Source organism: Herpailurus yagouaroundi, unplaced genomic scaffold, assembly GCF_014898765.1.
Source record: "Herpailurus yagouaroundi ecotype Mexico unplaced genomic scaffold, PumYag 215, whole genome shotgun sequence".
Classification (NCBI taxonomy): domain Eukaryota; kingdom Metazoa; phylum Chordata; class Mammalia; order Carnivora; family Felidae; genus Herpailurus; species Herpailurus yagouaroundi.
The window spans coordinates 6,504,945-6,531,579 of NW_024412446.1; the positions used below are offsets into that span (position 1 = coordinate 6,504,945).

At 53.8% G+C, this 26,635-nt stretch overlaps 1 protein-coding gene across 3 annotated transcripts; it reads left to right on the forward strand.

The window, feature by feature from the left end:
• The first annotated feature begins 453 nt into the window (after positions 1-453).
• SLC13A2 (solute carrier family 13 member 2) lies at positions 454-26,635 on the forward strand. Of its 3 annotated transcripts, none has more exons than XM_040455323.1 (12): positions 454-648; positions 17,107-17,303; positions 18,114-18,250; positions 18,363-18,568; positions 19,597-19,777; positions 19,872-19,994; positions 22,467-22,685; positions 22,881-22,969; positions 23,253-23,374; positions 24,466-24,627; positions 25,273-25,410; positions 25,910-26,635. In XM_040455323.1, the coding sequence occupies exons 2-12, from the start codon at positions 17,205-17,207 to the stop codon at positions 26,078-26,080; spliced, it is 1,647 nt and encodes a 548-aa protein (XP_040311257.1). In that variant the 5' UTR covers positions 454-648; positions 17,107-17,204; the 3' UTR covers positions 26,081-26,635. The 3 variants fall into 3 exon arrangements, with proteins under 3 accessions (XP_040311257.1, XP_040311256.1, XP_040311258.1); XM_040455322.1 differs by having other exon boundaries at positions 17,175-17,303; XM_040455324.1 differs by lacking the exon at positions 454-648 and adding an exon at positions 11,195-11,456 and having other exon boundaries at positions 17,175-17,303.

Sequence of the window (26,635 nt, forward strand, 5' to 3'; positions counted from 1 at the left end):
GAGGGCTTGCTTCAGATTGGCTGTCCTCAATCTCAGACTGGAAACTCCTGAAGGGCAGGGCCTCTGTGGGGGCAGGGCTGCCCCTGGGGCAGTATAAACTGCTCTGCGGAGATATAGAGTAAAAGGAGAGAGGGGAGGCTGGGCTGGGGAGGGGGCTGTGGGTCTTGCCCCGCAGAGGCGAGGCGAGCTGTGGGGCTTCCCAGACACCCTTCCTTCTCCAGCCTCTCCCGAGGCAGCCCTCTGCCCAGAAGGGGTTAACTCTGGGCTTAACTTCTCGAAAGAACCTGAGGCTTTTATTCCTTGATCTTGCCTGCTCCCTTTCTTTGCAAAGTCTTCCTGATCTTTATACCTCCTGCAAGTCCCTCCTCCTTACTCTCACCTCCTGGACTCCAAAAACAGTCCGATTGCCAGAGCGGGTCAATGGTTAACACTCAGCCGGCTTTATATAAACTTGCCCCGGCCGGCCGCCTACCCGCTGCTGCGTTGCTCCTTCAGTTCCCTGGATCCCGGAGGCAGTGGCTTCAGCAGCCCTCGTGGGTCCACACCATGGCCACCTGCTGGCAGGGCCTGTGGGCCTATCGCTCCTACCTGATTGTGTTCTTGCTGCCCATTTTCCTGCTGCCTCTGCCCATCCTCGTCCCCACTAAGGTAAGGACTTGGGGCTCTGGGCACAGACAAGCTCCAAAAGGGTGGGGGGAGGGCATTCCGGGCCAGAGCTGGGCATCCTTAGGACCAGCATAGCTCACTCACCACCCCCTATCCTGTGAGTTGAGACTATGACCTGAGGCTGAGGGTGATGAGAGCAAAGGGGGCTTTTGCTTGGCACTCAGTGTAGTAGCCCAATGTTAATTGCTCAGGTGCACTTGAAATCTACCGCCTTGGGAGACAGGAAGCCACTTCCACAAAGAGGGTGCAGGTGGCAGCAGATGGGGTTATCTGCCTCCTGGGTGCTCCCCCAGCCCTGGACTGGGCTCAGTGGGGCGGGAGAGAGGGGTAGAAAGGGAGTAGAAGGAAGCTGGCCTCAGGCAGTTTGTGCCATTAAGGGTGTACGTAGAAAGAGAAAGAGCTCACCTGGATCCCAAAGGCTAAGTCAGCTGAGGGAGAGGAGTGGGAACTGGACGGACAGGACCCAACCAGTGGGCCCGTAGACCCCATACCCTGGATGGCGGGAGAGGTGCCGCAGGGTCCTGCTGCCCTCCACCAGGCAGCAGGAGCCATAACTTGGGCTCCCATTTATCAGAGCCCCCACCACATGCCCCGTCCCATGCACCGAGTGACCCTTCCACTCATCTTTCCGTGCCCCCCTCCCCGCCGCCGCCGCCGCCCTCTGGCTTCCCTTCCTCTCATCTTTAACATTTTATTTATTTTTGAGACAGGGAGAGACAGAGCATGAACAGGGGAGGGTCAGAGAGAGAGGGAGACACAGAATCTGAAACAGGCTCCAGGCTCTGAGCTGTCAGCACAGAGCCCGACGCGGGGTTCGAACTCACCGGCCACGAGATCGTGACCTGAGCCCAAGTCGGCTGCTTAACCGACTGAGCCACCCAGGCTCCCCCCCTTCCTCTCATCTTAAGAGGTGGGTCTGACTGTCCCATTTTACAGATGGGAAAAGTGAGGTTAAGTCCCTTACCTGCATCCCAAGGCAGATCCTGGTTTCATGGAGCTTGGAGATTATACACTTTGAGGGCCGCCTTGTAAGGAAAAGTACATACAATTATAAATCTGAAATAATGGGGCTTTGGGAAGGGTCAGTTCAGGAGGGCCTTGAAGCTCAAGCTTCATAGCAGGTCACAGAGTTAGAAAGTGGCAGAGCTGGGGGTGTGGTCTAGCTAACTTCTCTCCACCCTGCTGCTTCCCAAAAGGCTCAGACAGAATCCAGCCTCTGGCCCCACCCCACAATCCCAGCACAGCCCATTGAGCTCTTTTCTTTTGTTACGGATAGGGAAATCGAGGCAGGCTTTTTGTTCATGGTATCCCAAAGGGGTGAAGGACTGGGGATGTAGGGGCCCAGGAGTGGGGCCAGGACACTTGGTAAGTGATAAGGCCTGGCTGACCCTTGAGACAACTCTCATCTCGGGCCAAAGCCGGTGACATCTCTGTGCTGGGGACCCATCAGATGGGTTTTCAGACAGGTTGGGTCAAGTGTGCTAACCGCAGGAGGAAGGACAGACAGGGACCATGATTCCCATTTTGCTCCCCAGGTAAGTACAGCCCAGAAAGACCCAGTAACTTGCCCAACGTCACACAGGGAAGCCTGAGTCAGAACTAGAAGCCAGGCCTCCTGGTGGGAGTGCTGTGTGTCAGAGCTCCCGTCTTCCCTGTGCTGCTCCCAGCCCTGCTGCCCGCCTCGGCCTCACAGACTATGTCCTGACTCAGACGAACTGTTCCTGGTCCTATCTATGGGGCCCAGCCCCTCCACTGGGGCCCTGGATACCAGCTCCTCTCAAGGACTTTGCTCCCATAATTATCCTCTCTCTCTCCTGCCTCATCAATGTCTCCCTCTCTGCCTAAGCTCTGCCATTAGCATACAAACAGGCTACACTATCACCTTAAAAACCAAACCCTCCTTGAATCCTACATCCCCCTCCAAAGGCCTGCTTTCTCTGACTCTCACAGCAGAAGGCCTCAAAGCCTGTCTGCACTGCACCTGTCTTTCCTTAAGACAGCTCCAGTCTCAGGGGCACCTGGGTGGCTCAGTTGGTTAAGCGTCTGACTTCCGGCTCAGGTCATGATCTCACGGCCTGTGAGTTCGAGCCCCGCGTTGGTCCCTGTGCTGACAGCTCAAAGCCTGGAGCCTGCTTCAGATTCTGTGTCTCCCTCTCTCTCTGCCCCTATCCCACTCACATTCTGTCTCTCTCAAAAATAAATAAATACTAAAAAAAAAATTTTTTTTTTAAAGACAGCTCCAGTCTCGGGGGCACCTGGGTGGCTCAGTCAGTTAAGCGTCCAACTTCGACTTAGGGCTTGATCTCACAGTTTGTGAGTTCGAGCCCCACGTCGGGCTCTGTGCTGACAGCTCGGAGCCTGGAGGCTGCTTTGGATTCTGTGTCTCCCTCTCTCTCTGCCCCTAACCCACTTATTCTCTCTCTCTCTTGCTCTCAAAAATAAATAAACATTAAAAAAAAAAAAAAAAAAAAGACAGCTCCAGTCGTCAAGACCCTACCTTCCAGAGGGTTCTCGAGGCCTGGCTTTGTTGACACCTCCTGGCTTTCCTCTCCCTTGGCCACTTTTCCTGTCTCCCTCCCTGTTCTCACTCTCCCCCTAGATGACCTTTTGCTGTTTCACTGTGGAGACAGCTCCCCAATCTGCAGCACCAGCCCTAACCTCTAAGCCCTTATTACTCAACTAACATTGGACTTTTGTTCCTGAATCTTTTCTTTTAAACAGCATATGCTTTTACACATCCAAAACAGAACCCTGATTGCTCATCTTTTCCAGCTGGCTCTTCCTGCAGCCTTACTCATCAAGAGTGGTTTGACTTCCTCTTTCGATGCCATTCCTATTTTTTTTTTTTTTTAAGGTTTTATTTTTAGCGGGGCACCTGGGTGACTCAGTCGGTTAAGCCGCCAACTTTGGCTCAAGGCATGCTCTCACAGATCATGAGGTCGAGCCCCACGTCGGGCTCCGTGCTGACAGCTCAGAGCCTGGAGCCTGCTTCCGATTCTGTGCCTCCCTCTCTCTCTGCCCCTCCCCACTCACACTCCGTCTCTCAAAAATGAATGCACATTAAAAATTTTTTTTAAATTTATTTTTAAGTAATCTCATATCCAACATGGGGCTCGAACGCACAACCCCAAGATCAAGAGTTGTATGCTTTACTGAATGAGCCAGCCAGGTGCCCCTAGAGCCGTCCCTGATTCCTGTTTTCCCTTCATTTCCACATGGCACCAGTGGGTCCTGTTGACTCGGTATCCACGAAATATTATTTTTTTTTTTGAGAGAGCGAGAGGGGGCACAAGTGAGCAAGGCGCAGAGAGAGAATCCTAGAAGGGGCAGAGAGAGAGAGAGAGAGAAGAGAGAGAGAGGCGGAGCTCTCTGGAAGTGGGGCTCAAGCTCACCCAGTATGCGACTCAAACCCATGAACCATGAGATCACGACCTGAGCCGAAGTCAGATGCTTAACACTGAGCCACCCTAGTGCCCCTCCGTGAAACATTCTGAATGGAATCACCTGTCACTGCCTCCACGCCAGTCCAGGCCGCCATATCTCTCCTCTCCCTGTTCCTCCCCAGACCATTCTTTACCCAGCCACTACCCTGTGTGAGCCCTTACACAGGCTTCCTGTCAAACTTGAAACAGAACCCAAACCTCTTAGCGTTTAGAGGGTAGACCCCATGGTCCCCAAAGCCTCATATCCTACCTCTCATTCACTCTTCTCCAGCCTCACCAGCTTTCTCTGGTCTCCTCAAATTGCTCATCTCCCCTCCTGGAATGTTCTTTCCCAGATGAGTGCTTCTCATTCCTTAGGTTTCAACCTAAATCCATGGCCTCAGAAAAAGCCTTCTCTGACTGCCGCCAGGTGCGCTCTATTACGAGACCCCATTGTTTTATTTAAAGGGCTTTCGCCATCTGAAATGATACATTTGTTTCTGATTTATTTATTTATTTAAAGTTTATCCATCTTGAGAGAGAGAGCATGAGCAGGGGAGACAGAGAGAGAGAGGAGACAGAGAGAGAATCCCAAGCAGGCTCTGCACTGGCAGGACGGAGCCTGATGCAGGGCTCAAACCCATGAACCACAGAATCGTGACTTGAGCTGAAACCAAGCATCAGACACTTAATCAACTGAGCCACCCAGTCACCCCTGATGTATTTGTTTCTTTTCTATTTATTCTCTGACTCCCTATCCTAGAATGTAGGCTCCGTGAGGGCAGGGACTTTGTCTTTTTTCCTTGCCCAGTCCCCAGTAACTGGCACACAGTAGGTGCTCAACAAATATCTGCCAAATGAAGGCATGAATGTGGGCCAAGAGGACTCTTGAGTCCCTGCCATCTGCAGTGAGTGTCCAAGCTTACCCCTGGCCCCTGAAGTGGGAGGGCGGGGCCCCAGACTAGGCTCAGACTGGTGTCTATATTATAAAAGTTGACATTTATGGAGTAGTTCTTACGTGTCCGTCTTTGTGCCAAGCACTTCAAAGCACAAATGCATTTATTTCTCACAAAAACTTCTCAGTTACTGTGAGATTACTGCTATTATCTCATTTTATAGACATATAAATTGAGGCCCAGGGTAGTCAAGGAATTTGTCTAACACCCCAGCTAGAGAAAGGCAAAGTCTAAACTGGAAGCTGGCCTTGGGGTCTCAGCCTGGGACTGTCCAGGGATACAGGGTGGTGGCCTCGTTGTAAGTCACCTCTTAAGCCATCTACCCTCACATCCAGCCAGCCATCGGCCAATCCTTCCACTCTGGTGTAGTCAGGGATGTCTGAGCGCCTGCTCTGTGCTAGGGGTTCCTGAGAAGGAACACAGGGTTCTGTCTCAAGTTGCTATTAGTGTAGAGGAACATGTGTTCACCCAGAGGTACAGCCAGAAGGCTGAGGAGCTCAGAGGAGGGAGGAGATTCTTCCGAATGAGTCAGGGGAGAATCCAAAGCAGGTGGCGTTTGAGTTGGGCCTTGAAGGCCAAGTGAGATTCCAACAGAGGCATCCCTAGAGGGCAGGCCAGGTGGAGACAACTGCGGGAGCAAAGGTGTGGGGGCTGGAACAGTGGGGTGTGTTCGAGGGGGAGCAACAGAATCCTTGAAATGCTCATCACCCTCTGGTGGGACGAGCAGATGCTCGTTCCAGAGCAAGACAGGTCAAATCCTTCAGTGACTTTTCCAAAAGGCAAAACATGGGTTATTAATGAATCCAGTAGAAACTTCCTAGCCATAAGATCAGCCACCAGTGTGGGGACAGTGGGGCCTGGGGCTTCCTCACTGCTCCCCCAACCCTGTAATCAGACAGCAAAGAGGCCCTATCAGTGAGCCAGAAACCTTATGTCCATCCATTCATTCACGCGTTCATTCCCTCATTAGGGAACATGTACTATGCGGCAAGAACTGTTTAGACGGTGGGGGATGGGAAGGCGGGGGGAAGACACACAAAAGCATCTACTGTCCTTGTTGCAAAAACTGTAACGGACAGGCTGCTCTGGATAAGGTGGTCAAGGAAGGCCTCCCGGGGCAATGATATTTACCCTAGGACCTGAATGGCAAGTAACAGGCCAGCCAAACACAGCTCTGGGTGAAGAGCTGTCCAGGCAGGGCACGCGGTGCAAAAGCCCAAGGCCACGGGTGAGCTTGGCAAGGTGGAGGGATAAACAAAGGCCAGTGTGGCATGGGGAACAGAGTGAGGACAAGATGGTATAAACTCACTTAGGGAGGCAGGGGGAGGTCAGCCAACGTCGTCAGCCCTGAAAAGCCAGGAGAAAGGAGTGAAGATTTTTAGGGTCAAAACGCAGGTGCCTGGCCCTGCCCCGGGACCCGATGGGACCATCTGTAAAAACAGTCTCCTAGGGGCACAATGTTTGCCTGGACAGAGCTTAGCTGAAATCCAGGTTGTATGTACAGGAAGAACAGAGGGCAGAATTTCTTCATCTGAATCAGCTGCACTCCTAGAATACACGAACAGTACGTTGTGTATATGCATGTGTGAGGTTTAAAATCTGTGGAATTAGGGGCACCTGGGTGGCTCAGTCAGTAGAGTCTCTGACTTCGGTTCAGGTCATGATCTCACGGTTGGTGAGTTCAAGCCCCACATCGGGCTCTGTGCTGACAGCTCAGAGCCTGGAGCCTGCTTCGGATTCTGTGTCTCTCTCTCTCTCTGCCCTTCCCCCGCTCGTACTCTGCCCCCCCCTCTCTCTCTCTCTCTCTCTCTCTCTCTCTCTCTCTCAAAAATAAATAAAATGTTAGAAAAAATTTTTTTAATCTGTGTAATTAAAACGCCCTTACTATAAGCTGTTCCTGAATCCCAGAGACAGAGCAGGACTCGGATGATTCACCCTAGGCATGAAGACCGTACAAGGAATTTGGACCTCAGTTATGGGGCCCCCCTCCATCTTCTGAGACTTCCTGGCTCTCGGTCAAGAAGGCAGAGTCCATGGAACAAAACAGGGGTTTGGGAGTCAGACAGATGTGGGTCCAAATTCACTCTGTAGTATGAACAGCTGTTCACCTCACCAGCCCTCTCCCCCTAAGGTGCTGCACTGAAGATAAAACGAAATAACCCGTGTACATAAAGTGCCCGGTACCCAGGGCTCAGTAACGGGTGGTTCTCTGCGTCTGCCCCTTGTCTGAATTCCTAGCCCCTGGAAGACACAACTAGCCCCCGGCACTTTCTTTCTTTCTTCCTCTCTCTATTTATTTTTGAGAGAGAGAGACAGTGTGAGCAGGGGAGGGCAGAGAGAGAGGGAGACACAGAATCTGAAGCAGGCTCCAGGCTCTGAGCTGTCAGCACAGAGCCCGTCGCAGGGCTCGAACCCACAGACTGGGAGATCATGACCTGAGCCGAAGTCGGACACTTAACCGACTGAGCCACCCGAGCGCCCCTAGCCCCAGGCACTTCTTTTCCAGAGATGACTTCTGTTCACGTGAGCTGTTGTCCTCACGAGGGGGCCTCAGTGTTCCCACCTATGAAGTAGGAGGGAGAGGTGCGGCTGGTCACCCCCACGAGAACTGTGAGGTGTAATCCCAAATTGTAGCCGCCAGCAGTGCTGGGACTAGTTGGAGACAGGTTTTCTGGTCTCTGAGGGGCCTGGGAGGAGGATTAGAAGGACCCAGCCTCCAAGTCCAGGGGAATCCCTGGGAGAAATCTCCCTGGCTTGGACTTTTTGCCCAAACGACCAAATTATGTCCATGCCTATCAGCACCTGCTCGGTGAAGGTCAAGAGTGGGAAAGCAAGGTAGAACCTTAACCAGGACAGTTTCCAGCAGCAAGGCCTGGGGCTGTGGTGGGGATCAAACCCACGGAGTGTGGGAGTGCTTTGCTCATAGCACTCCTGCCTGCTGTTTTGCTCTTCTGTGGACTCAGGCGGACCTGGCCCCAGCCCAGGCTGTGAGGTCAGGACTCTTCCCCCAACAGTTTGTCTTCTCTGACACTCAGAGCCCCATTGTTTCCCCTCGGCCTCTTAGAACAGAAGATGATGTAACAAACTCATTCCCATTATGGTGCAGAAATAAACAAAGATCTCCCAAATGAGATCAGGCAAAGGATAGGAAGGGAGTCAGCCACCATCGCTTGCTTTTCGCAGAGCCTCAAAGGTGGGCGGGAGGTAGGAATGGTTTAGAGTGGAAAACTGGAGGCTTCAGGTCCGCCCTGACTGGAGGCTGTTGGCAGGGGAAGCTGGACGGGGGCTGACAGACGCGGAGCGTCCGTGTGATGGGTTAAGGATGTATATTTAGCTTTCACTGGTTGGTCCTGAGTTGGAAGTGGGGGTAGAGAGTGGGGACAAAGATGAGGGAAGCTGGCGGTCATTGAGCAAATCTAGACTGTTTGGGCCATTGTTGGAGACGTTGTGGTTGGGCTAGCCGGGCTGGTTGCTGCAGAGGTTTCAGGGCATATTTTTATATGTGGAGTGGCCATTGTCCACTTTGTATATTCAGTGTCTCAAAAAGATTAGGCATGTAGCATGGACGGACCTATTATTCTTGGAAAGAATATCACACACCCCAGCCCACTCTGCACCTCCTTCCTCAACCCCCTTCAGCCTGTCTCCCCTCCTTGTGGTCCCTGCCATGTATCTAGACACCCAGGACAAGCACCGGATAGTTTTCTCCGCCCACTTCTTCTGCCCAAGCCACGAACCATCACCCAAACCCTGTCTTCTCCTAATATCTCCGGAGTCCATCCTTTCCCTCTATCTTCACTGCTATGACCTGCTCTGAGCCCCCCCCATCTGCCCACTGGACACGCAGCACGGCCTCTTGGAGCCTCCTGGGACCTCCTGGACTCCCATCCTGTGTCTTCCAATTCATTTGCTGCAACATAGCAGGTGTAAGCTCCCCATTTTACTTATTTTGTTAAAAATTTTTTATTTATATTTATTTATATTTTTTTGAGAGAGAGGGTGTGCATGCATGAGCAAGGGCAGGGCAGAGAGAGAGGGAAAGAGAATCCCAAAGCTGGGCTCTATCCTGCCACTCTAGGATCATGACCTGAGCTGAAATCAAGAGTTGGACGCTCGACCGACAGCTGCTCAGGTGCCCTGCTCCCTATTTTCATCTTTAGATGATTTATCTGTGTAGTTAGATGGCATACTGACATCGTACAAAATTCAGCAGTACCAAAGAGTGAAATGGAGAGGTCTTCAGCCCACTCTCCGCCCCAGTGCCCTTCCTGAGGGCAGTCTCAGTGGCCAGCACGGTGTGCATGCTCCAGAGCAGGGACTCCTCATCCTTGGGAATCTGTGGGGAAAATTCAGGACGTCTGTGTACTTGGATAGGAAAAAAAAAAAAAAAAAAACACCTGTATTTTATCATCAATAATCTAAAGAAAATTTACTTCTGTCATGAATGTAGATAACAAATCACAGTAGTGTTTGTTTGTTTTTAACATTTATTTATTTAGAGAGAGAGAGAGACAGAGTGCAAGCTGGAGAGGGGTAGAGAGAGAGGGAGACACAGAATCCGAAACAGGCTCCAGGCTGTCAGCACAGAGCCCGACTCGGGGCTTGAACTCACCAACAGTGAGATCATGACCCAAGCCGAAGTCGGATGCTCAACCGACTGAGCCACCCAGATGCCCCACAAACCACAATAGGATTAACCATGTCTTTGACTTCGCCACCGGTAGAAATCACAGATGTTTTCACATTGCATTACAGCTGTTGCAGGTACCTTGAAATATTGTTTGTTAATCGTGACTTTGCAATTACAGTAGCTGTTAGCCAGTGAAGGTCTTGTTAGCTAAGAAAGAGTAACATATGTCATTATCTAGCCCATCTTTCATATTGCAATCACTGTATTTCAATGCAGTTGGTCTCCTTTGTGATTCTATGCATTTTATTTAACAGATTTAAAAACATTATTCTTTTATTTTTTAAGCTTATGTATTTATTTATTTTGAGAGAGAGAGTGAGAGCGAGAGAGCACCCATGCAAACAGGAGAGGGGCAGAGAAAGAGGGAGAGAATCCCAAGCAGGCCCCACACTGTCAGCACAGAGCCCGACATGGGGCTCGATCCCATGAACCATGAGATCCTGAGCTGAAATGAAGAGTCGGACGCTTAACTGACTGAGCCACCCAGGCCCCCCTAAAAACATTATTCTGAGAAAGAGTTAGAAGACTTCATCAGGCTGCCAAGGAAAACTTGGTACAAAAAATGGGCAAGAATCTCTGAATCAGAGATTTTCCCATGTATATACAAACACTTGTGCACATATTTTTAAAAATCACAAATGGTTGGGGCGCCTGGGTGGCTCAGTCGGTTAAGCATCTAACTTCAGACCAGGTCATGATCCCACGCTTCATAGGTTCGAGCCCCGTGTCGGGCTCTGTGCTGACAGCTCAGAGCCTGGAGCCTGCTTCAAATTCTCTCTCCCTCTCTCTCTCTCTCTCTGTCCCTCCCCTGCTTGCACTCTGTCTCTCAGTCTCCCAAGAATAAAGAAATATTTAAAAAAAAATTTTTTTTTAATCACAAATGGTAGCATCAGTGTAACCTGACCATGTCACTCTCTCCTCTTAAAACCCTTTAAGGGGCCCACTTTTTACCCCCGTCTTCCAGATAAAGTCCTAGATCTCCCTCAAGGCAGATAAGGCCTTTTCCAAGCATTACACTCCTCCAAGAATGCACTGAAATCTTTTATGCCTCGTTCTGTTCCCTCTCTGCTTACTCCCTCACCTCAACACCATTTGCCCACCTGCCCACCAAACTCCTATTCATCCCTCAGTACCCGTTCAGTGTCCCCTCTGAGAGCCTTCCTCAGCCCAGACAGATGGAGGCTCCGGGAAGGGGGCCCCTTCTCCTCTGGGATCCCACTCTGATCTCTCCTTTGCCATGGTGCTTGGCAGATGAGCACTAGTGCCTCACCTCCCTCCCCAGACCCAGGAGTGCTCCCTGCCAGCGGCATCCCTACTTACCGGGGGCAGAGGGGCAGTGGGAGTGATCCGCTGTGTGCCAACCCATCCCCCCTCCCTGGGTTAACCTTCAATCAGCAGGAGGAGTCAGTTGTGATACCTCTGAGACTACAGGCACATTCTCTGCTGCCCAACAACCATGGGCTGCTCTATGCCCATGACGGGTAAAGGCCGTGATGCCCTCAGGTCCCAGACCTTGCCCACACCCCGGGTCCAGAGTCTGCCCTGGATTATCTGGAAGTCGCATCTCCATTTGTGCCTCGTGAATCCACCCTGGTTCCCCAGAAGCCCAGGAGCACGTTCATCTCCCAACGCCAACCCCACCATCTGCTCACTGTCATCTGTGGTCCTTTATAACATATACCTACGCATTCACATCCTTTATCCTTACGATTGCCCAGCGAGGTAGGTGTTTCTTTTATTCCCATTTGCAGATAAGGAGATAAATGTGCGTACAGCTGGAAATGATCAATGTTGCTTGCAGAAAGAAAGAAAGAGACAGAAAGAAAGAAAGAAAGAAAGAAAGAAAGAAAGAAAGAAAGAAAAGACAAAGGCCGAGAGAGGTTAAGTAACTTGCCCAAGGACACAGCCATAAAGCTGGGCCTGGACACACAGATTTTCTGACCTCTGACCTGTGTTTCCCATTACAAAAGAAGCGAGCTGCCATTCTTGGGGTTTGGAAGCCCTCTGAGCCTTATCTCTTCTATCCACACCCATCTGTGGCCCCACGGGCCAGCCCACATGGGGGCACTTGGAGTCCCTGAAGGCCAGGGCCAGGCCTGACTCACGTCTGTATCCCTAGTGCCTAATATTCATTCTCCATATAGTGTGTGTGTGTGTCCCCTCCATATAGGTGCCTGGTGGGGTGGGCAGAAACAGACTCAGGCTTTGTACTCCCTAGAGAGTACAGTCTGATGAAAAGGTTGACGTTCATCAAGAAATTCATGAAACGAAGTGTTTCATTACAGACTGTGATGGGTGCTATGCAGGAGGTACAGGGGCCAGGTGTGTGAAAACGGGGACTATAACTGAGCCTGGAACCCTTGGAGGAGTCTCTGAAAAAGGAATACTTGAGTTAAGAGCTCAAGAGTAAGTAGACATCAACTAGGCAAAGTGGGGAGAGAAGAGAGGAAATTATGTGCAAAGGTCCTGTGGCTGCAGGGAGGATGGAATATTTGAGGAACTGTCAAATGAGTGCCTGATGAAGGGTTTCCCCCCGAGGGGCTCCCGGTAGCAGCGACTCCCCAGAGGTTGAAGAGAACGGGGATCCAAACGGGATGCTTCCTGGGGCAGGTGTTGGGGTGACACAAGCAGGAAAGGAGGGCTTCACGCCCAGGCCAGCACCAGCCAACGAGCCAGGGGCGAGAGACGCAGAGGTGAAAAGCCTCACTCCCTGTCCTCGGGAGCCCATAGACGGAACTGAGAGAGGAGCAAATCCTCAGCTAAGGAACAGATCTGGGGGACCCCTCCCCTACTGCTCTGCGCAAGGTAGTGACTGAGGCAGGAAAAAGCTCTTGCTGCCAGAAACAAACTCTTCCCTGGTGGTATCTGAGCTCCAGGAGGGCCACCTTGGACAGCAGCACCTGCTGTGACTATGACAAAGGCATGCGTAGCGCCTGGCCTGCCGCAGCCTGGGGAGCTGCCGGTGGCCAGAGCGTCCCGGTCCCACGCCACAGGTGGCCAGCTGAGTTTGGCCAGCCCAGGTTCCTTCCTCACCTCTCAGTGCGCGTGGGGAGAGCCACTGCCCCGTGGAGATGAGAGAGAACATATGCAGAGCACCCACCCGACCTCCCCACCCTCCGTCAGTTCCTCACTCTGGCTCCCACCGCATTGCTGGGACTAGTAGAGACCCCTGCTCCCGCCCAGAGAGTAATTCCACACAGAGATGGACCTAGAAGTTTGGAAAACTCCCAAGGAGATTCAGGGAAGCCCCGATAGTTGCTGCTAAGTAAATTTTTTGTTCTTTGCCTTAGGGTGGGGATGTAACTGGGTCCCAGGTGTGCAAGAGCACCCGGCTCCGGGGCTGCAAACAGACCAGGTTGGGTGACTCGCTGCTGACAAAATCCAAAGGCAGAGGGACAGGGGCGCCTGGGCGGCTCAACCGGTTAAGCGTCCGACTTGGCCTCAGGTCGTGATCTTGCAGTTCGTGAGTTCAAGCCCCATGTCAGGCTCTGTGCTGACAGCTTGGAGCCTGGAGCCTGCGAAAGAAATTAATTTCAGTGAGGCCACCACCCGGAAGACAGTGGACTAACATCTCAAAGACTGTCTCCAGGTGCTGAAAATACTTCCAGGTTTATATAAGGAGAATGTGGGACAAACGTCGGTGGGTATGTTTGGGTGGGCAGGGAAGGTCAGGTCAATCACTTTCTTGGGGTCAATCACATGAGGTCTTGCTGGTGTCAGGGCTTTCCTTGTTGCTGGGCAGGGCGGGGCAGGGGGCAGTTTGGGTCCTCATCACGGGATGCTTTGCCACTCAAATCTTTTGCCTGAGCTAAGAGATACGCTGGAAAGAAGAATTTCATCAGTTAGAAAGTACAGATTGAGGTCAAAATGGAGGAGGCTGAAAACCTCTCTCAGGGATTCTAACCCATGTCTGAGTTAAGAATACCTTTGGCTATCTAGTAAACACTATGTACTCTTCTCAGAATATTGCTTTAAAATGCGCAAAATAGGGGCGCCTGGGTGGCTCAGTCGGTTAAACATCTGACTCTTGACTTCAGCTCAGGTCATGGTCTCACGGTTCGTGGGTTCGAGCCCCACCTCCGGCTCTGTGCTGACAGTGCCGAGACTGCTTGGGATTCTCTCTCTCCCTCTCTCTGCCCCTTCCCCACTCGCGTTGTCTGTCTCTCTCAAAATAAACAAATAGAAGCTTTAAGAAATAAAGTGAAATGCACAAAATAAAACGTATAGGATTATAAAGGAAACCAATCACGTTGGAATACGGTAATGAAAACATGAAAAAACATCGCACTTCAGAAATATAGGCGATTATTAATGCATTAAGCTTCTAGCGTTGGTGTAACTACTATAATTTCAAAACCAGTGATGGATACGAACACTCTTTTGAGATAACAGCAACAAGCGATCTGTGCACGTATCCGATGGCTGGCAGCCACGATCGGGCCTGTGACAAAATCACCAATCACCATGGCTTTACCGCCTACGTTTGGAACTTAGGTGTTAGCGCAAAGATGAAATACCTTTCCTTCAAATTCCTTGGGACTCCATGCCCCAGTTAAGAATCCTATGACCCAGGAAGAACAGGTCAGCAAATTATGCCACATCCAGACAAGGCTGCCCACAAGGGTAAGATGGAGACACAGGACCAGGGCCACCAGGGCCACCGAAGGCTTCTGGAGAGAACTTTGAAACCGGTTTGGGGTTTGATCCAGAGACAGATAGACGTATGAGGAGGAGGAGGGGGAGGAGGGGAAGAGACGTAAAGGGTTAGGGGAGCCAGAGACTGAATACGCTGGAGCGTGGTGGGCAGGGCTTCACTATTAACAACTCTGCGGTCTCAGAAGAGAAGGAACTTGCCTGGAGCTTGATGACAGGAAGTGGCAGGCCCCCAGGAAGATAGTTCTCTCTCTCTCTCTCTCTCTCTCTCTCTTTTAATGTTTACTTATTTTTGAGAGAGAGAGAGCAGGGGGAGGGCAGAGAGACAGGGAGAGAGAGAGAATCCCAGGCGTGCTCTGCGCTGTCTGCGTAGACCCCAACACAGGACTCGAACTCATGAACCTTGAGAATGTGACCTGAGCCGAAACCAAGAGTCAGATGCTCAGTTGACTGAGCCACCCAGGCGCCCCTGGAAGATAGTTGTTTGAATTCAGAGCCCCAGATCACCCTCATACACCCCACTAGTCACAGTGAACCTGAGGCTGTGGGACACCCTGTGACTGTGAGGGACCGAGCTCACGGTAGAAGGCAAAAGCTGAGACTCAAGACCCAGATGGCCTGGCTTCTTCACTTGCTAGCGTGTGACGCTGAGCCGTTTACTTCGTTTATTTGTGCTTTCGTTTCTTCATCTGTGGAATGGGAACAAGAGTCATTACCTCCCAGAGCAACTAAACTCGACAATCCTCTGAAGCATGGAGGGCGCGGAACCTGGCACGCAGTAGTCCTGGGGATGCTTCTGCTGTCGTTAGCAGCACTTTCTTCTTGCATCAGCAGTGATCATCTACCCCAGCCCCCTCCTTGTCTCTGGCCAGAGGATTCCCAGGGGGCTGGGGGAGGGGGGACACCAGGGTCCAGAGGGGCTGGCCTGCCCTTAGCCCCAGGGGAGGATGAGTAACCGCCCCTGCAATCCTTGCAAGTGAGAAAGTGCTTGAGGAACAGCAGCTTCAGCAAAACAGGCCTCCTGGGCGGGGGGGGGCGGGCCTCTGGGCGAAGGTCAAGGTGGCCCCACCCCTGGGGCCCAAGAGTTCATGTCCAGGGTGAGGAGAGATGGTGGAAATTTCATGATGAGAAAGTGAGCCTGGCATCACCTGGCCCTGCAGCTGCGTGCTGTTCCAGTTGAGGGGTGCCCTCTCCCTGGGACACTGGGGAAACGCTCTTGGAATCCTGCAATCTAGATACCTTGCCTGGGTCTTCCCTGCTCTGCTCGGCCCCAGTTCTGTGACCTTGAAGAGCCACTTACCTCCTCAAGTTCCTCTATAACCTGAGACCTCCACACCCACCTTAATGGCTGTTTGAGTTTCTTGTAACCACAGGTAGGAAAACACCCAGCTCCTAAGAGTTGCTCAATAAACAGCAGCTTCCTCTTCCCCCTGGCTACTGCCAGGGACCCTTCCCAAACTTAGGGTACTAAGAGCATGAGGTACTAAGGGCCTGCACCAGGTGGAGAAAACAAGAGGGCCAGGGACAGCTGAGACAGGTCAGAGAGGAGGGGCCTCCCAGCCCACTGTCCCAGCTCCTTGCTTCTGAACACAGCCCCTTGCCTCCGCCCACAGAGCCAGCTGGTGCCCCGGGGGAGCCTTGGATGTGCACACCTGCTCCCCTGGAGGCTTCCATGTCACTGGGGCCCCAGGACGCCGGTGCCGACTGTCTGACTTCCATTTCTGCTCCAGGTCCCCTCCCACGTCTGAGGCCAGCCCCCTCTAGACCTGGGGGCCCTGTCAGAGAAAGGAGAGCCTCTGGTACCCAAAGGCTTGCAAAACCGTGTCTCAGGGTTTACCCCTCCCACCAACTCCCTGCACAAGTCGGGGATGGGGGAACCTTTCACGTCTTCTATAAATGCGAATGGCACCCCCTGGAAATGTGCGATGCAGTGGTCAGGCCAGGCTTGCTCCCACTATTCCAAAACTTCCCAGTGATTCAGTCTTTCAGAAAAAATTTGCTCTGAAGCCTGCTGGGTTCTGAGCTCCAAGCACCTAGATGCCGCAAAATGGAGTCTGTCCTCACGGAGCTCACCTTCTGGGAGAGGGAACAAACATGCATTACCTCGTCATACAAATATATTCTTACAGGCTCTGAAAAAGCCAGGGAAGGCCGAGGTGCCAGGCTGGAGTCTACACTGGCCAGGCCCCGGGTCTTTTCTAGATGAGCCCCATCTCCTCCGGGGGATCCTCACTTTGGCCCACTGCAATGCCCTCGGGCTGAGTGGGGCTTGATTCCCAAATCTAGACTCTTCAGTATGGCTGGATCATAATGCCTAGCCTCCTCAAGGTCAAAGACAAGGTGGTGAGTGCCTTGCTTTGTTTTTTATTTCCGTTTTGAAATGGGACTTAGACTCTGTTATCAGTGACTGTGGGTTTCACACGCTCTCACTCCGCTGTTACAAATGGCCTGTTTACGGGGCGCCTGGGTGGCGCAGTCGGTTAAGCGGCCGACTTCAGCCAGGTCACGATCTCCCGGTCTCGGGAGTTCGAGCCCCGCGTTGGGCTCTGGGCTGATGGCTCAGAGCCTGGAGCCTGTTTCCGATTCTGTGTCTCCCTCTCTCTCTCCCCCTCCCCCGTTCATGCTCTGTCTCTCCCTGCCCAAAAAAAAAAAAAATTTTAAAAAAAAAAATTAAAAAAAAAAAAAAAAAAAACAAATGGCCTGTTTTCTCTGGGGGCAGGAGGTGACGTGACTCCGGGACACAGGCCTGCCCCTGCAACAGCTCTGCCACCCCTCTCCCGCCCACAGGAAGCCTACTGTGCCTACTCCATCATCCTCATGGCGCTCTTCTGGTGCACCGAGGCTCTGCCCCTGGCTGTCACCGCCCTCTTCCCCATCATCCTGTACCCCATGATGGGCATAATGGATGCCTCCGAGGTAAGCCTCCCCCCTTTCCCAAGAGGAAAGGCTCCCGGTATGGAGGGGGTCTGCTCTAAAACACTGGTGAAGGAAGAAGACTCCTCACAGGCAGCGCACACGGAAGAGGGGTCCTCGCCTCTGCTTGGCAGGTCAGGGAGCACTAAAGGAGGAGTCAGCTAGAAGACGCAGGGGAGCAGGGGGGGGGCGTGCATTCTAGAAGTGCATGGTTGGTGTTGAGAGCTAATTCAAAGCGGACCAGGTGTAGGCCAGGGAGGTGGAAAGGCCTGGTCACCCAGGAAAAGGGGCCTTGGAAGTCAGCTAAAGAACTTGTATTTTCTGGGTACAGTGACTCTGAAACATGAGTGTGCGTCAGGATCACCCTCGGGGCTGGTTGAAACAGATTGCTGGGCCCTACCCCCCAGAGTTTCTGATTCAGTGGATCTGGGGCAGGGCCTGAGCATTTCATTCCTCGCAAGCTCCAGGTTGGTGATGATGCCAGCTTATGGACCACACTTTGAGAACCACTGCCGTAGTTTCCAGAATCAGCACTAAATTCTCTAGCTCCTAGTCAATGGCTTGAAACATGACTGGGATCAGGCTAGATTACCTCGCACTCGTTCCTGAGGGGAGAAAGAAGGAGTTTGGCAGGAAGACAGGAACCTGGTTAATATTAAATGGAAGATGATCCAAAGACCATTTCCATTTGGTTACGAGAGCCCAGAGACCAACCCCTGTTTGTGGGAATGTCCGTGACTGTAGCTTCTGCCCAGGGGCACAGGGGCACAGGGGGAGACCCCTTCCTGCCTCTCAGCTGTCCCTGCCTGCCAGGTGTGCATCGAGTACTTTAAGGACACCAACATCCTGTTCGTCGGGGGGTTGCTCGTGGCCATCGCTGTGGAGCACTGGAATCTGCACAAACGCATTGCCCTCCGCGTGCTCCTCATCATCGGGGTGCGGCCTGCCCTGTGAGTGCTCACCAACCAGGACTGGGGAACCTGGAGCGGGTGGTGTGCTGGGTATCCAGTCCCCGCAGGGACACTGGAACACCAGCCAGTGTGTCCGTCTGTCTGTCCCTAGGCTGCTGTTGGGCTTCATGTTGGTCACGGCCTTCCTGTCCATGTGGATCAGCAACACAGCCACCACGGCCATGATGGTGCCCATCGCACATGCTGTTCTGGAACAGCTGTACAAGACGCCCACAGGCAAGGATGTAGAGGAAGGCAGCGACAACCCCACCTTTGAGCTCCAGGAACCAAGTCCCCAGAAGGACGTGACCAAGCTTGGTGAGAAGGATGAGGCTCGACCCTTCCCCGCCCCTAGCCCCGGCCCTTGGGGAGGGTCTGAGATGATGTCCACGACAGGGGTGGTCATCTTGGAGCCCCCAGGGAGACAAAAGGGAGGCAAGATGTACAGTGACCAACTTGTCCTGGTTTGCCCAAGACTGTCTTAGTTTTAAAACAAAAAGTCCCACGGGGCGCCTGGGGGGCTCAGTCGGTTGAGCGTCCACCTCTTGATTTCGGCTCAGGTCATGAGCTCAGGGTCATGGGATCTCACACCGAGTCAGGATCCACTGTGCGTGGAGCCTGTTTGGGATTCTCTCTCTTCCTCTCTCTCTCCTCCTCCCCTGCTTACACTCTCTCTCTCTCTCAAAATAAATAATAAACATTTTTAAAAAATAAAATCATAAAAAAATGTGTTGAAGTCCCATGTTCCGGGATGCCTGGCTGGCTCAGTCGGTTAAGCATCCAACTTCGGCTCAGGTCATGATCTCACAGTTCACGGGCTCGAGCCTCGAGTCGGGCTCTGTGCTGGCAGCTCAGAGCCTGGAGCCTGTTTCGGATTCTGTTGTCTCCCTCCCTCTGCCCCTTCCCCCACTCATCCTTGTCTCTCTCTCTCTCAAACATGAATAAACGTAAAAAAAAAAAAAAAAAAAAGTCCCATGTTCTGAGAATCCCTTCAGTCCTGGGCAAACCAAGATGCTGGGTCACCCTGGGAGGCAGGGAGCCAGAGTCTGGGTGGGCCATCAGGGATCCAGGCTCCGTTCGTCCTGTTTGAATAGTCTTCTTCCATTCTCTGTGTCTCCATCTCCCTCTGTCAAGAGAGAGTGTGGGCCAGATGGTGTCTGAGGACCCACCCGGCCTGAGCCTCCCTTGCAGACCTGGACGCACCCCTGCCCGCTCCCCTCACCTGGTGGGGGGGGGGGTCTCAGCTGTCCACTGACAAGGCCCCCGGAGGCTGCGGAACACTCCGGCCATGCTCCCCAGAGGTGGCCCTGCGCCCACCCCCCACCAAAGCTCTCCCTCGTTCCCAGATAATGGGCAGGTCCACCCTGTCCCACCTGCTTCTTCAGAGCGGAAGGCACAGAAGGACAGGCAGCGGGTCCGCTTTAGCCAGGGCATGAGCCTGTGTGTGTGCTACTCGGCCAGCATCGGGGGCATCGCCACGCTCACCGGCACCACCCCCAACCTGGTGCTGCAAGGCCAGGTCAACTCGTGAGTGACTGGGGCTGGGGGGCGGGGCACCTGCCCTTCCCCAGGGAGGCCGGTCACCGGGCAGGGTCACGCAGCAGCCCGTATCCCCCTTCAGGCTCTTCCCCGAAAACGGCAACGTGGTGAACTTCGCCTCCTGGTTCGGCTTTGCCTTCCCCACCATGGTCATCTTGCTGCTGCTTGCCTGGCTGTGGCTGCAGGTGCTCTTCCTGGGGTTCAAGTAAGTGGTGGACTGAACGAAAGAAGCCCGGGCGCCCGCCCTTACCCTCTGGGAGCTTCCCGTTGGGTAACCAGGTGGCTGGCCACTGTGACAGAGGATATAATCCCCTCCCAAAGCCTATGTACCTAGCATCCCCATTTGGGGGACTTACTGGATGGAGAGTATGACCGCATTTAGCAGATGAGCAAACGGAGGCTCGAGGGGAGGTATTCAACTAGATTTGTCCATGCTGACATTGAAAACCAGGTCTCCTGGGGCGCCTGGGTGGCACAGTCGGTTAAGCGTCTGACTTCAGCCAGGTCATGATCTCGCAGTCCGTGAGTTCGAGCCCCGTGTCGGGCTCTGGGCTGATGGCTCGGAGCCTGGAGCCTGTTTCCGATTCTGTGTCTCCCTCTCTCTCTGCCCCTCCCCCGTTCATGCTCTGTCTCTCTCTGTCCCAAAAATAAATAAACGTTAAAAAAAAAAAAAAAAAGAAAACCAGGTCTCCTGATGCCCAGGCCAGATCCATCCCATAAGGCTCCACAGTCCTTGGGTAAATGCTTGAGTGCACCGTGAACATGGCCACTTACAAAAGCATTTGTTGCTCTCTACTTACATCTGGCCCCGTATTAGTCACGGAGAATGCTAGAGGACATTAGGCACGGGCCCTGTTCTTGGAGCTCACCATCTAATGGGTGACGGTATGGCAGGGGCCGTGACAGAAGGAAGTCCGGGGGCTGCAGGAACACGGCCCAGGATAGTGGAGATGCCAGAAGGCCCCCGGAGGACATGCTGACCAAAGTGAGTCGTGTAGAACTAGAAGCCAGCCAGCTGGAGAATGGGGTGAAGACAGTCCAGGCAGCAGGAACAGCTTGTGCAGAGGTACAGAGGCAAGAAAGACCATGTGTTTGGGAAAACTCTAGTCTTGTTTGCTTGAAACGTAAAGAGCAAAACGGAATACTAGGAGCTGAAGCTGGAGAAGTAGGCAGGGGAAGATTATGGAGGATCCTGTGTGCCACATAAACAGTTTAGACCTTGCCCTTGAGGCCAAGAGTAGTAAATAGGCTTTATTCTTACTTCCAACCCTGGGTTACTGGTAGTGACTAGAAGTCTGAGGAAAATCTTGTGAGGCCTCGGGGCACCTGCGTGGCCCAGTCGGTTGAGCGTCCGACTTCAGGTTGGCTCAGGTCATGATCTCGCAGTACCCTGGTTTGAGCTTTCGAGCCCCACGTTAGGCTCACTGCTGTCAGCCTGTCAGCACAGAGCCCACTTCGGAACCTCCGTCCTCCTCTCTCTGCCCCCCAACTTGTGATCTCCCCCAAATAAATAAATATTTTTTAAAAAGAAAAGAAAAGAAAACCTTGTGAATGTGAGACCTTGCTAGAGCTCAGTTGGAATTGAGTCTGGGATTGACTGGTGATGTCTGCTACGAGTACAGGCTAGGAGTAGTGATATGAATGGTATTGTGGTATGAGTTGTTATTTGCCCTTCCTGTCCAGGTGGTGGTGGGGAGGGAGGGAAGTAAGGGGGGGGGGACATTGAACGTTTTTTGGGTTTTTTTTTAATGTTTATTTGTTTTTGAGAGAGAGAGAAACAGAATGCAAGCAGGGGAGGGGCAGAGAGAGAGGGCGACACAGAATCCCAAGCAGGCTCTAGGCTCCGAGTTCTCAGCACAGAGCCCAAGGTGGGGCTCGAGCTCACACACCACGAGATCATGACCTGAGCTGAAGTCGAATGCTCAACACCCAGGCTCCCGACACACTGAAAGTTTTTAAGTACTGCTGCTGTCCTTTGGAAAATTCGCTTGGGCAGGTGCAAGGAGGCTGGGTTGAGGCTGGGCACTGGTACAAGGCGAGGTGTAGTCAAAGAGACCAGCATATGCAAGGCACCACAGGGGATTCAAAGATGTGTGAATTGTGGTCTTTGCCATTGAGGAATGCACAGTCCCTCGGGGAGTTGAGATTTGCCCAAGAGAAAAGTTAGAAATAAACCTGAGTGAAGCAAGGGGCACACAGGAGTGAGTGGCAGCCTCTGTGCCTCTAAGAGTGATGTTGGTGGGGCTCAGGCTGGCAGGGGTTGGATGCCCAGAAGCAGGTAGGAGAGGGAGGGGAGGGTTTCCCGAAAGGCTGTTGGAAGAGGGGAGGGTGATCTGGAGTCAGAAGGAACCGTGGGGTCCAGGCCTCTAGATCCACCTCACTCTGAGCAAAGGATGGCTTAGCACAAGAGAGTTTCTGGAGGGACAGGGAGTCAATGGGGCAGATGGAGAGATCTGTCCCTGGAGCCCCAGCCTTGCCTCTAAGAACCGTGACGCCCTGAGAGTCTTCTACTCTTCTTCCAGAACCTTGGGTGGGTCCAAGGCCTTCATGTGGCAACACTGAGGTGGTCTCGGCAGTATAACACAGGCACTCAGAACCCCTTGCTTCCCCTGCCTGGTGCGGGGCCCTCAAGAACTGCCACCCACCCACCCCCCCCACCCCCGCCCCCTGCCTGCAGCTTCCTGAAGAACTTTGGCTTTGGCGGACATGAGCGGGAGCAAGAGCAGGCAGCCTTCCACATCATCCAAACAGAACACAAGCTACTGGGCCCCATGAGCTTTGCAGAGAAGGCTGTCTCTGTCCTCTTTGTCATCTTGGTGGTGCTATGGTTCACTCGGGAGCCCGGCTTTTTCCTTGGCTGGGGCAACCTGGCTTTTCCCGACAAGGATGGGAAAAGGTGAGCATTCTGGGGGAGACAGGGAATCCTTCTGGGGCTCACCTCCTGGTGCCGACCAGGAGGTAACACGGTGGGGAGGACGTGTCAAGAGGACTTGGCACGTCTGTGGGAGGGGGCTCCTCTCCACCGCCTTTCCACCCGATGACCCTGAGCAGACCTGAGCCACTAAGCCTGCCCTGCTTGCCTTGCCCACAGCATGGCGTCCGATGGGACAGTGGCCATCTTCATTGGCATAATTATGTTCTTGGTGCCCTCCAAGATCCCAGGGCTGACTCAGGATCCAGGTAAGAACCTGGACTGGGGCAGGGAAGGGGCTCTGGGCAGCCTCTGCCTTCTGTCATGAAATGTGCCTTCAACCACACTTGACAGGAGTGGTAAAAGCCCAGAGAAGCGGGGATGAGTTGCCAAGGGTGCAGGAGCTCAGGGGCAAAGTAAGGATGTTGCCGAACTGAGGGTCCCTCTCCCACGTGCATTAAACTCAGATAGGGACCCAGAGACAGACCCAAGTGGAGGGGAGGGAAAACCTGTTGGCCCTTGGTGACCCATGCTCCTCTGCCTGGGAAATAGACAAACCAGGGAGGCTGAAGGCCCCTCCTGCCCTCCTCAACTGGAAGACAGTGAATGAGAAGATGCCCTGGAATATCGTCTTCCTTCTGGGTGGTGGCTTTGCCCTGGCCAAGGGCAGTGAGGTGAGAAACCCCTGCCCTCCCCCCAGACTGTTTGAGGGAGACCCTGGCACAGGGAAAGAGGTGCCCTGCTTCTATCCCACACGGGGGAGACCTGATCCTCACTAAGGAGCCTCCTCGTGGGTAGAGTCTTTGCAGCAGCTGGAGCGACAGGTCAGAGCCCAGGCTAAGAGAGGGGGCGGACACACAAGCCACAGGCACCTCTCCCTGTTCAGGTTCTCAAAGCCAAAGGGAAGGCAGGCTTCTCTGCAAGGCAGGGACTGTTCTCAGCAACCACCAGACAGAGGATGCAATAGCTTTAGCACCAGGGAGTAGCGAGCATTGGGCGGACCCAGTTGACCCACTGGGGCCACCAGGGGGCGCCATGATCACACCCAGCCAGGCTTTGGGGATCAGGCCCTCATTCATTCCCCAGAGCCTCCATCCAAGAGGGAAATCCCTGAACCTGCGCCCCTGGGCCTCAGTGTTCTGGCTAAGCTCGTTCAGTGCGCAGACAGGAGGCAGCTTCCCCGGGTCAGAGAGTGGTGCCAGGGACTCCTGGATCTCAGGTTGTTAGTTCAAGGGGCCAAGCACTGTGCTGGGGGCTGGGTGGGCAGCATTGTAGGAGATAAAGTCCCAGCTCCCTGGGACTCACAGTCCGGTATAACAGATGTGGACAGGGAAAGACCTTGGAGCCCTTATGACTCTGTGGACTGTCCCCATTCTTCTGTCAGCCTCTTGCCCAGCCTTTATAGCAAGGGCCCTTCCCCCTTCTCTCTCCTGCCAACCTGCTGGGCTGGAGGAGGCGGGGAGAGGGCTGAAGATGGCCGGGGAGCTCCTAAGAGAGGTTGGGAGAGCGGGAGTAAATGGAGTTAAAGGTCTTTCCTCCCACCAGGCCCCCGGTTTCCCAAGAAGGCCCTTTGGCCCCCTCTTCCTAGCTTCTCATCTGACCCTTCTCCCTACATCCAAATGTTCTTCAAAATCACTTTGAGGGCACCTCCTGGTTCTGCCCGGGTTTTACCTTCCTTCCCAAGCTGCCCTGACTCTGAAGACTCTAGAGAGGTCTCTCTAGAGAACCTCAACCTCTCACACAGAGAACCTGTCCTCTGCCACAGAAATCAGGACTGTCCGAGTGGCTGGGGGACAAGCTGACCCCGCTACAGAATGTGCCACCTCCCGCCATTGCCTTCATCCTCTGCCTGCTGATTGCCACCTTCACTGAGTGCACCAGCAACGTGGCCACCACCACACTTTTCCTGCCCATTCTGGCCTCCATGGTGAGCTCGTCCTGCAGACACACTTCCTCCAGGCAGCCCTCCTGCCCACCCCACCCCACCCAGGGGCCCCACCTGCGGGTTGGAGTGACCTGTCTGCACCTCGTCTCATTTCCGGGAGAAGACCCCTGAGCTGCCGCCCTTCCCCAGACTTTTCAGCTACCTCGGGCCACAAGGCCCTCTGGCCCCTGACTCACTCCATCCCTGGTGACGTTACCCCTTGAGTATCCTGATGGGCCTCACTGGTGGCCTCGCCCACCTCCCGGGCCCAGCCCCTGTTCTGGTCAGTCCTGAGGTGACAGGTTGAAATTACTCCCTGGAGCGTCCCCAGCCCCTTCCTCCCGTGGCGCGTTCCCGCAGCCTTTGATGACACCCCAGAGCCCCTTTGAGATCCGTTTTATGGGCCCCTCCCCTCACCACGCCCCGCTGGGCAGGGCCGCACACTCATCCCCTCCAGAGAGGTCAAGGGGCCCTTCCCAGGTCACCAGTGCCTTCTGGCAGAAGTGGTGGGGTTCATGGCCAGAGTCTATGTTGTTGGGGGGCGGGGAAGGTTGTCCCCCAGAGAGAGGAAGGGGGAGAATTGGGGGCCACCTCTTCCTCTCTGGGATGAGGACTGGGATCAGTTCTGCCCACTGTCTCCCCGTCCAGGCCCAGGCCATCTGCCTCCACCCTCTCTATGTCATGCTCCCCTGCACGCTGTCTGCCTCCCTGGCCTTCATGCTGCCTGTGGCCACCCCACCCAACGCCATAGTCTTCTCTTTCGGAGGCCTCAAAGTGTCTGATATGGTGAGTAGCAGTGGGACCTGAGTGCTTCAGTGCTCCTTTCTGCTCTGTCCTCCCTTCTTGGTGGACCACAAAGAAGCCTAAAGCCACTGAGATTCTCAGCGTTAAGAGCAAAGCCTGTGCAGGCTGGGGGACAGCAGGAGGGTTGTGCCATGATCCCCAGCTGGAGCATCTTCAGACCCTGCCAACCACGCGAGAGGGAGAGGAGGGGGTGAGGAATTTAGGGAAGGCTCCCAGGTGCTAGGGCACCTGTACCTGGGGAGAAGGACTCGAACGAAGCCCAAGGCCCTGAACGCTCAGGAAGGGCTTCCTTTTCCCTTCTCAGCATCGGGATTAAAGCAAGAGGGAGGGGGCGCTGCCTGGTGCTGCGGGTCAGACCCACAGGCAGACTTCCGGGGAGAGTGTTGCTGGTAAGAGAGCTCTTGAGCACCCGTGAACACCAAGGGCTGGGTACTGGCCCGGCTCAGCAACGGGTCGCTCAGACTGGCTCTCCTCGCACCAGGCCCGAACGGGATTCCTGCTCAACATCATCGGAGTGCTGGTCATCACGCTGGCCATCAACAGCTGGAGCTTCCCCATCTTCAGCCTGTACACCTTCCCCTCCTGGGCCTACTCCAACACCACAGCCAACTGCATGGTCAACCAGGCAAACACCACAACAGCTCGCCCCTAGACCAGGGTATCACCTGGCCAAGACCAGGAAGACCCACCTGTTCTCATTCCTCTGAGCCAGGACGGGACACCCGGGCTCCAGGCCAAGCCCTGAGAGAAAGGCACATATGTACAGAACCTCGCGCGTGTCTGTAAGGAAGGGATGGGAGTGCTCCGCCCTGTGTACCTGAGGATAATGTGTATATATATATATGGATGGATGTGAGTGTGTATGTGAGGATGGTGTGTCACGTGAGGATGCCTGAGAGGGGGTTTCTTGTGTGTGCACACGATCCTCGGTGTGTATGTTTCGCAGTGTGTGCACGTGTGAGCTCACAGACCATGCGACCTGCCCTCTCTAGCACTCCGGGTCCTTGTCTCCCCTGCTGGGTGGGTGCCCAGACTTTGCACTGTATTTATTGAAACTTGGGGTTGGGGCAGCCTGGGGAGCGGCATCCACCAGCAGTTGCCATGGCAACAGCCTCTGGGACCAGCCCGGCCACTGAGGTCTCCCCAGCGTCTCAGGTTTGGGGGGAGGGTTGGAATATTAGCCCCATTAAAGTCTTTTTCAGTAGAA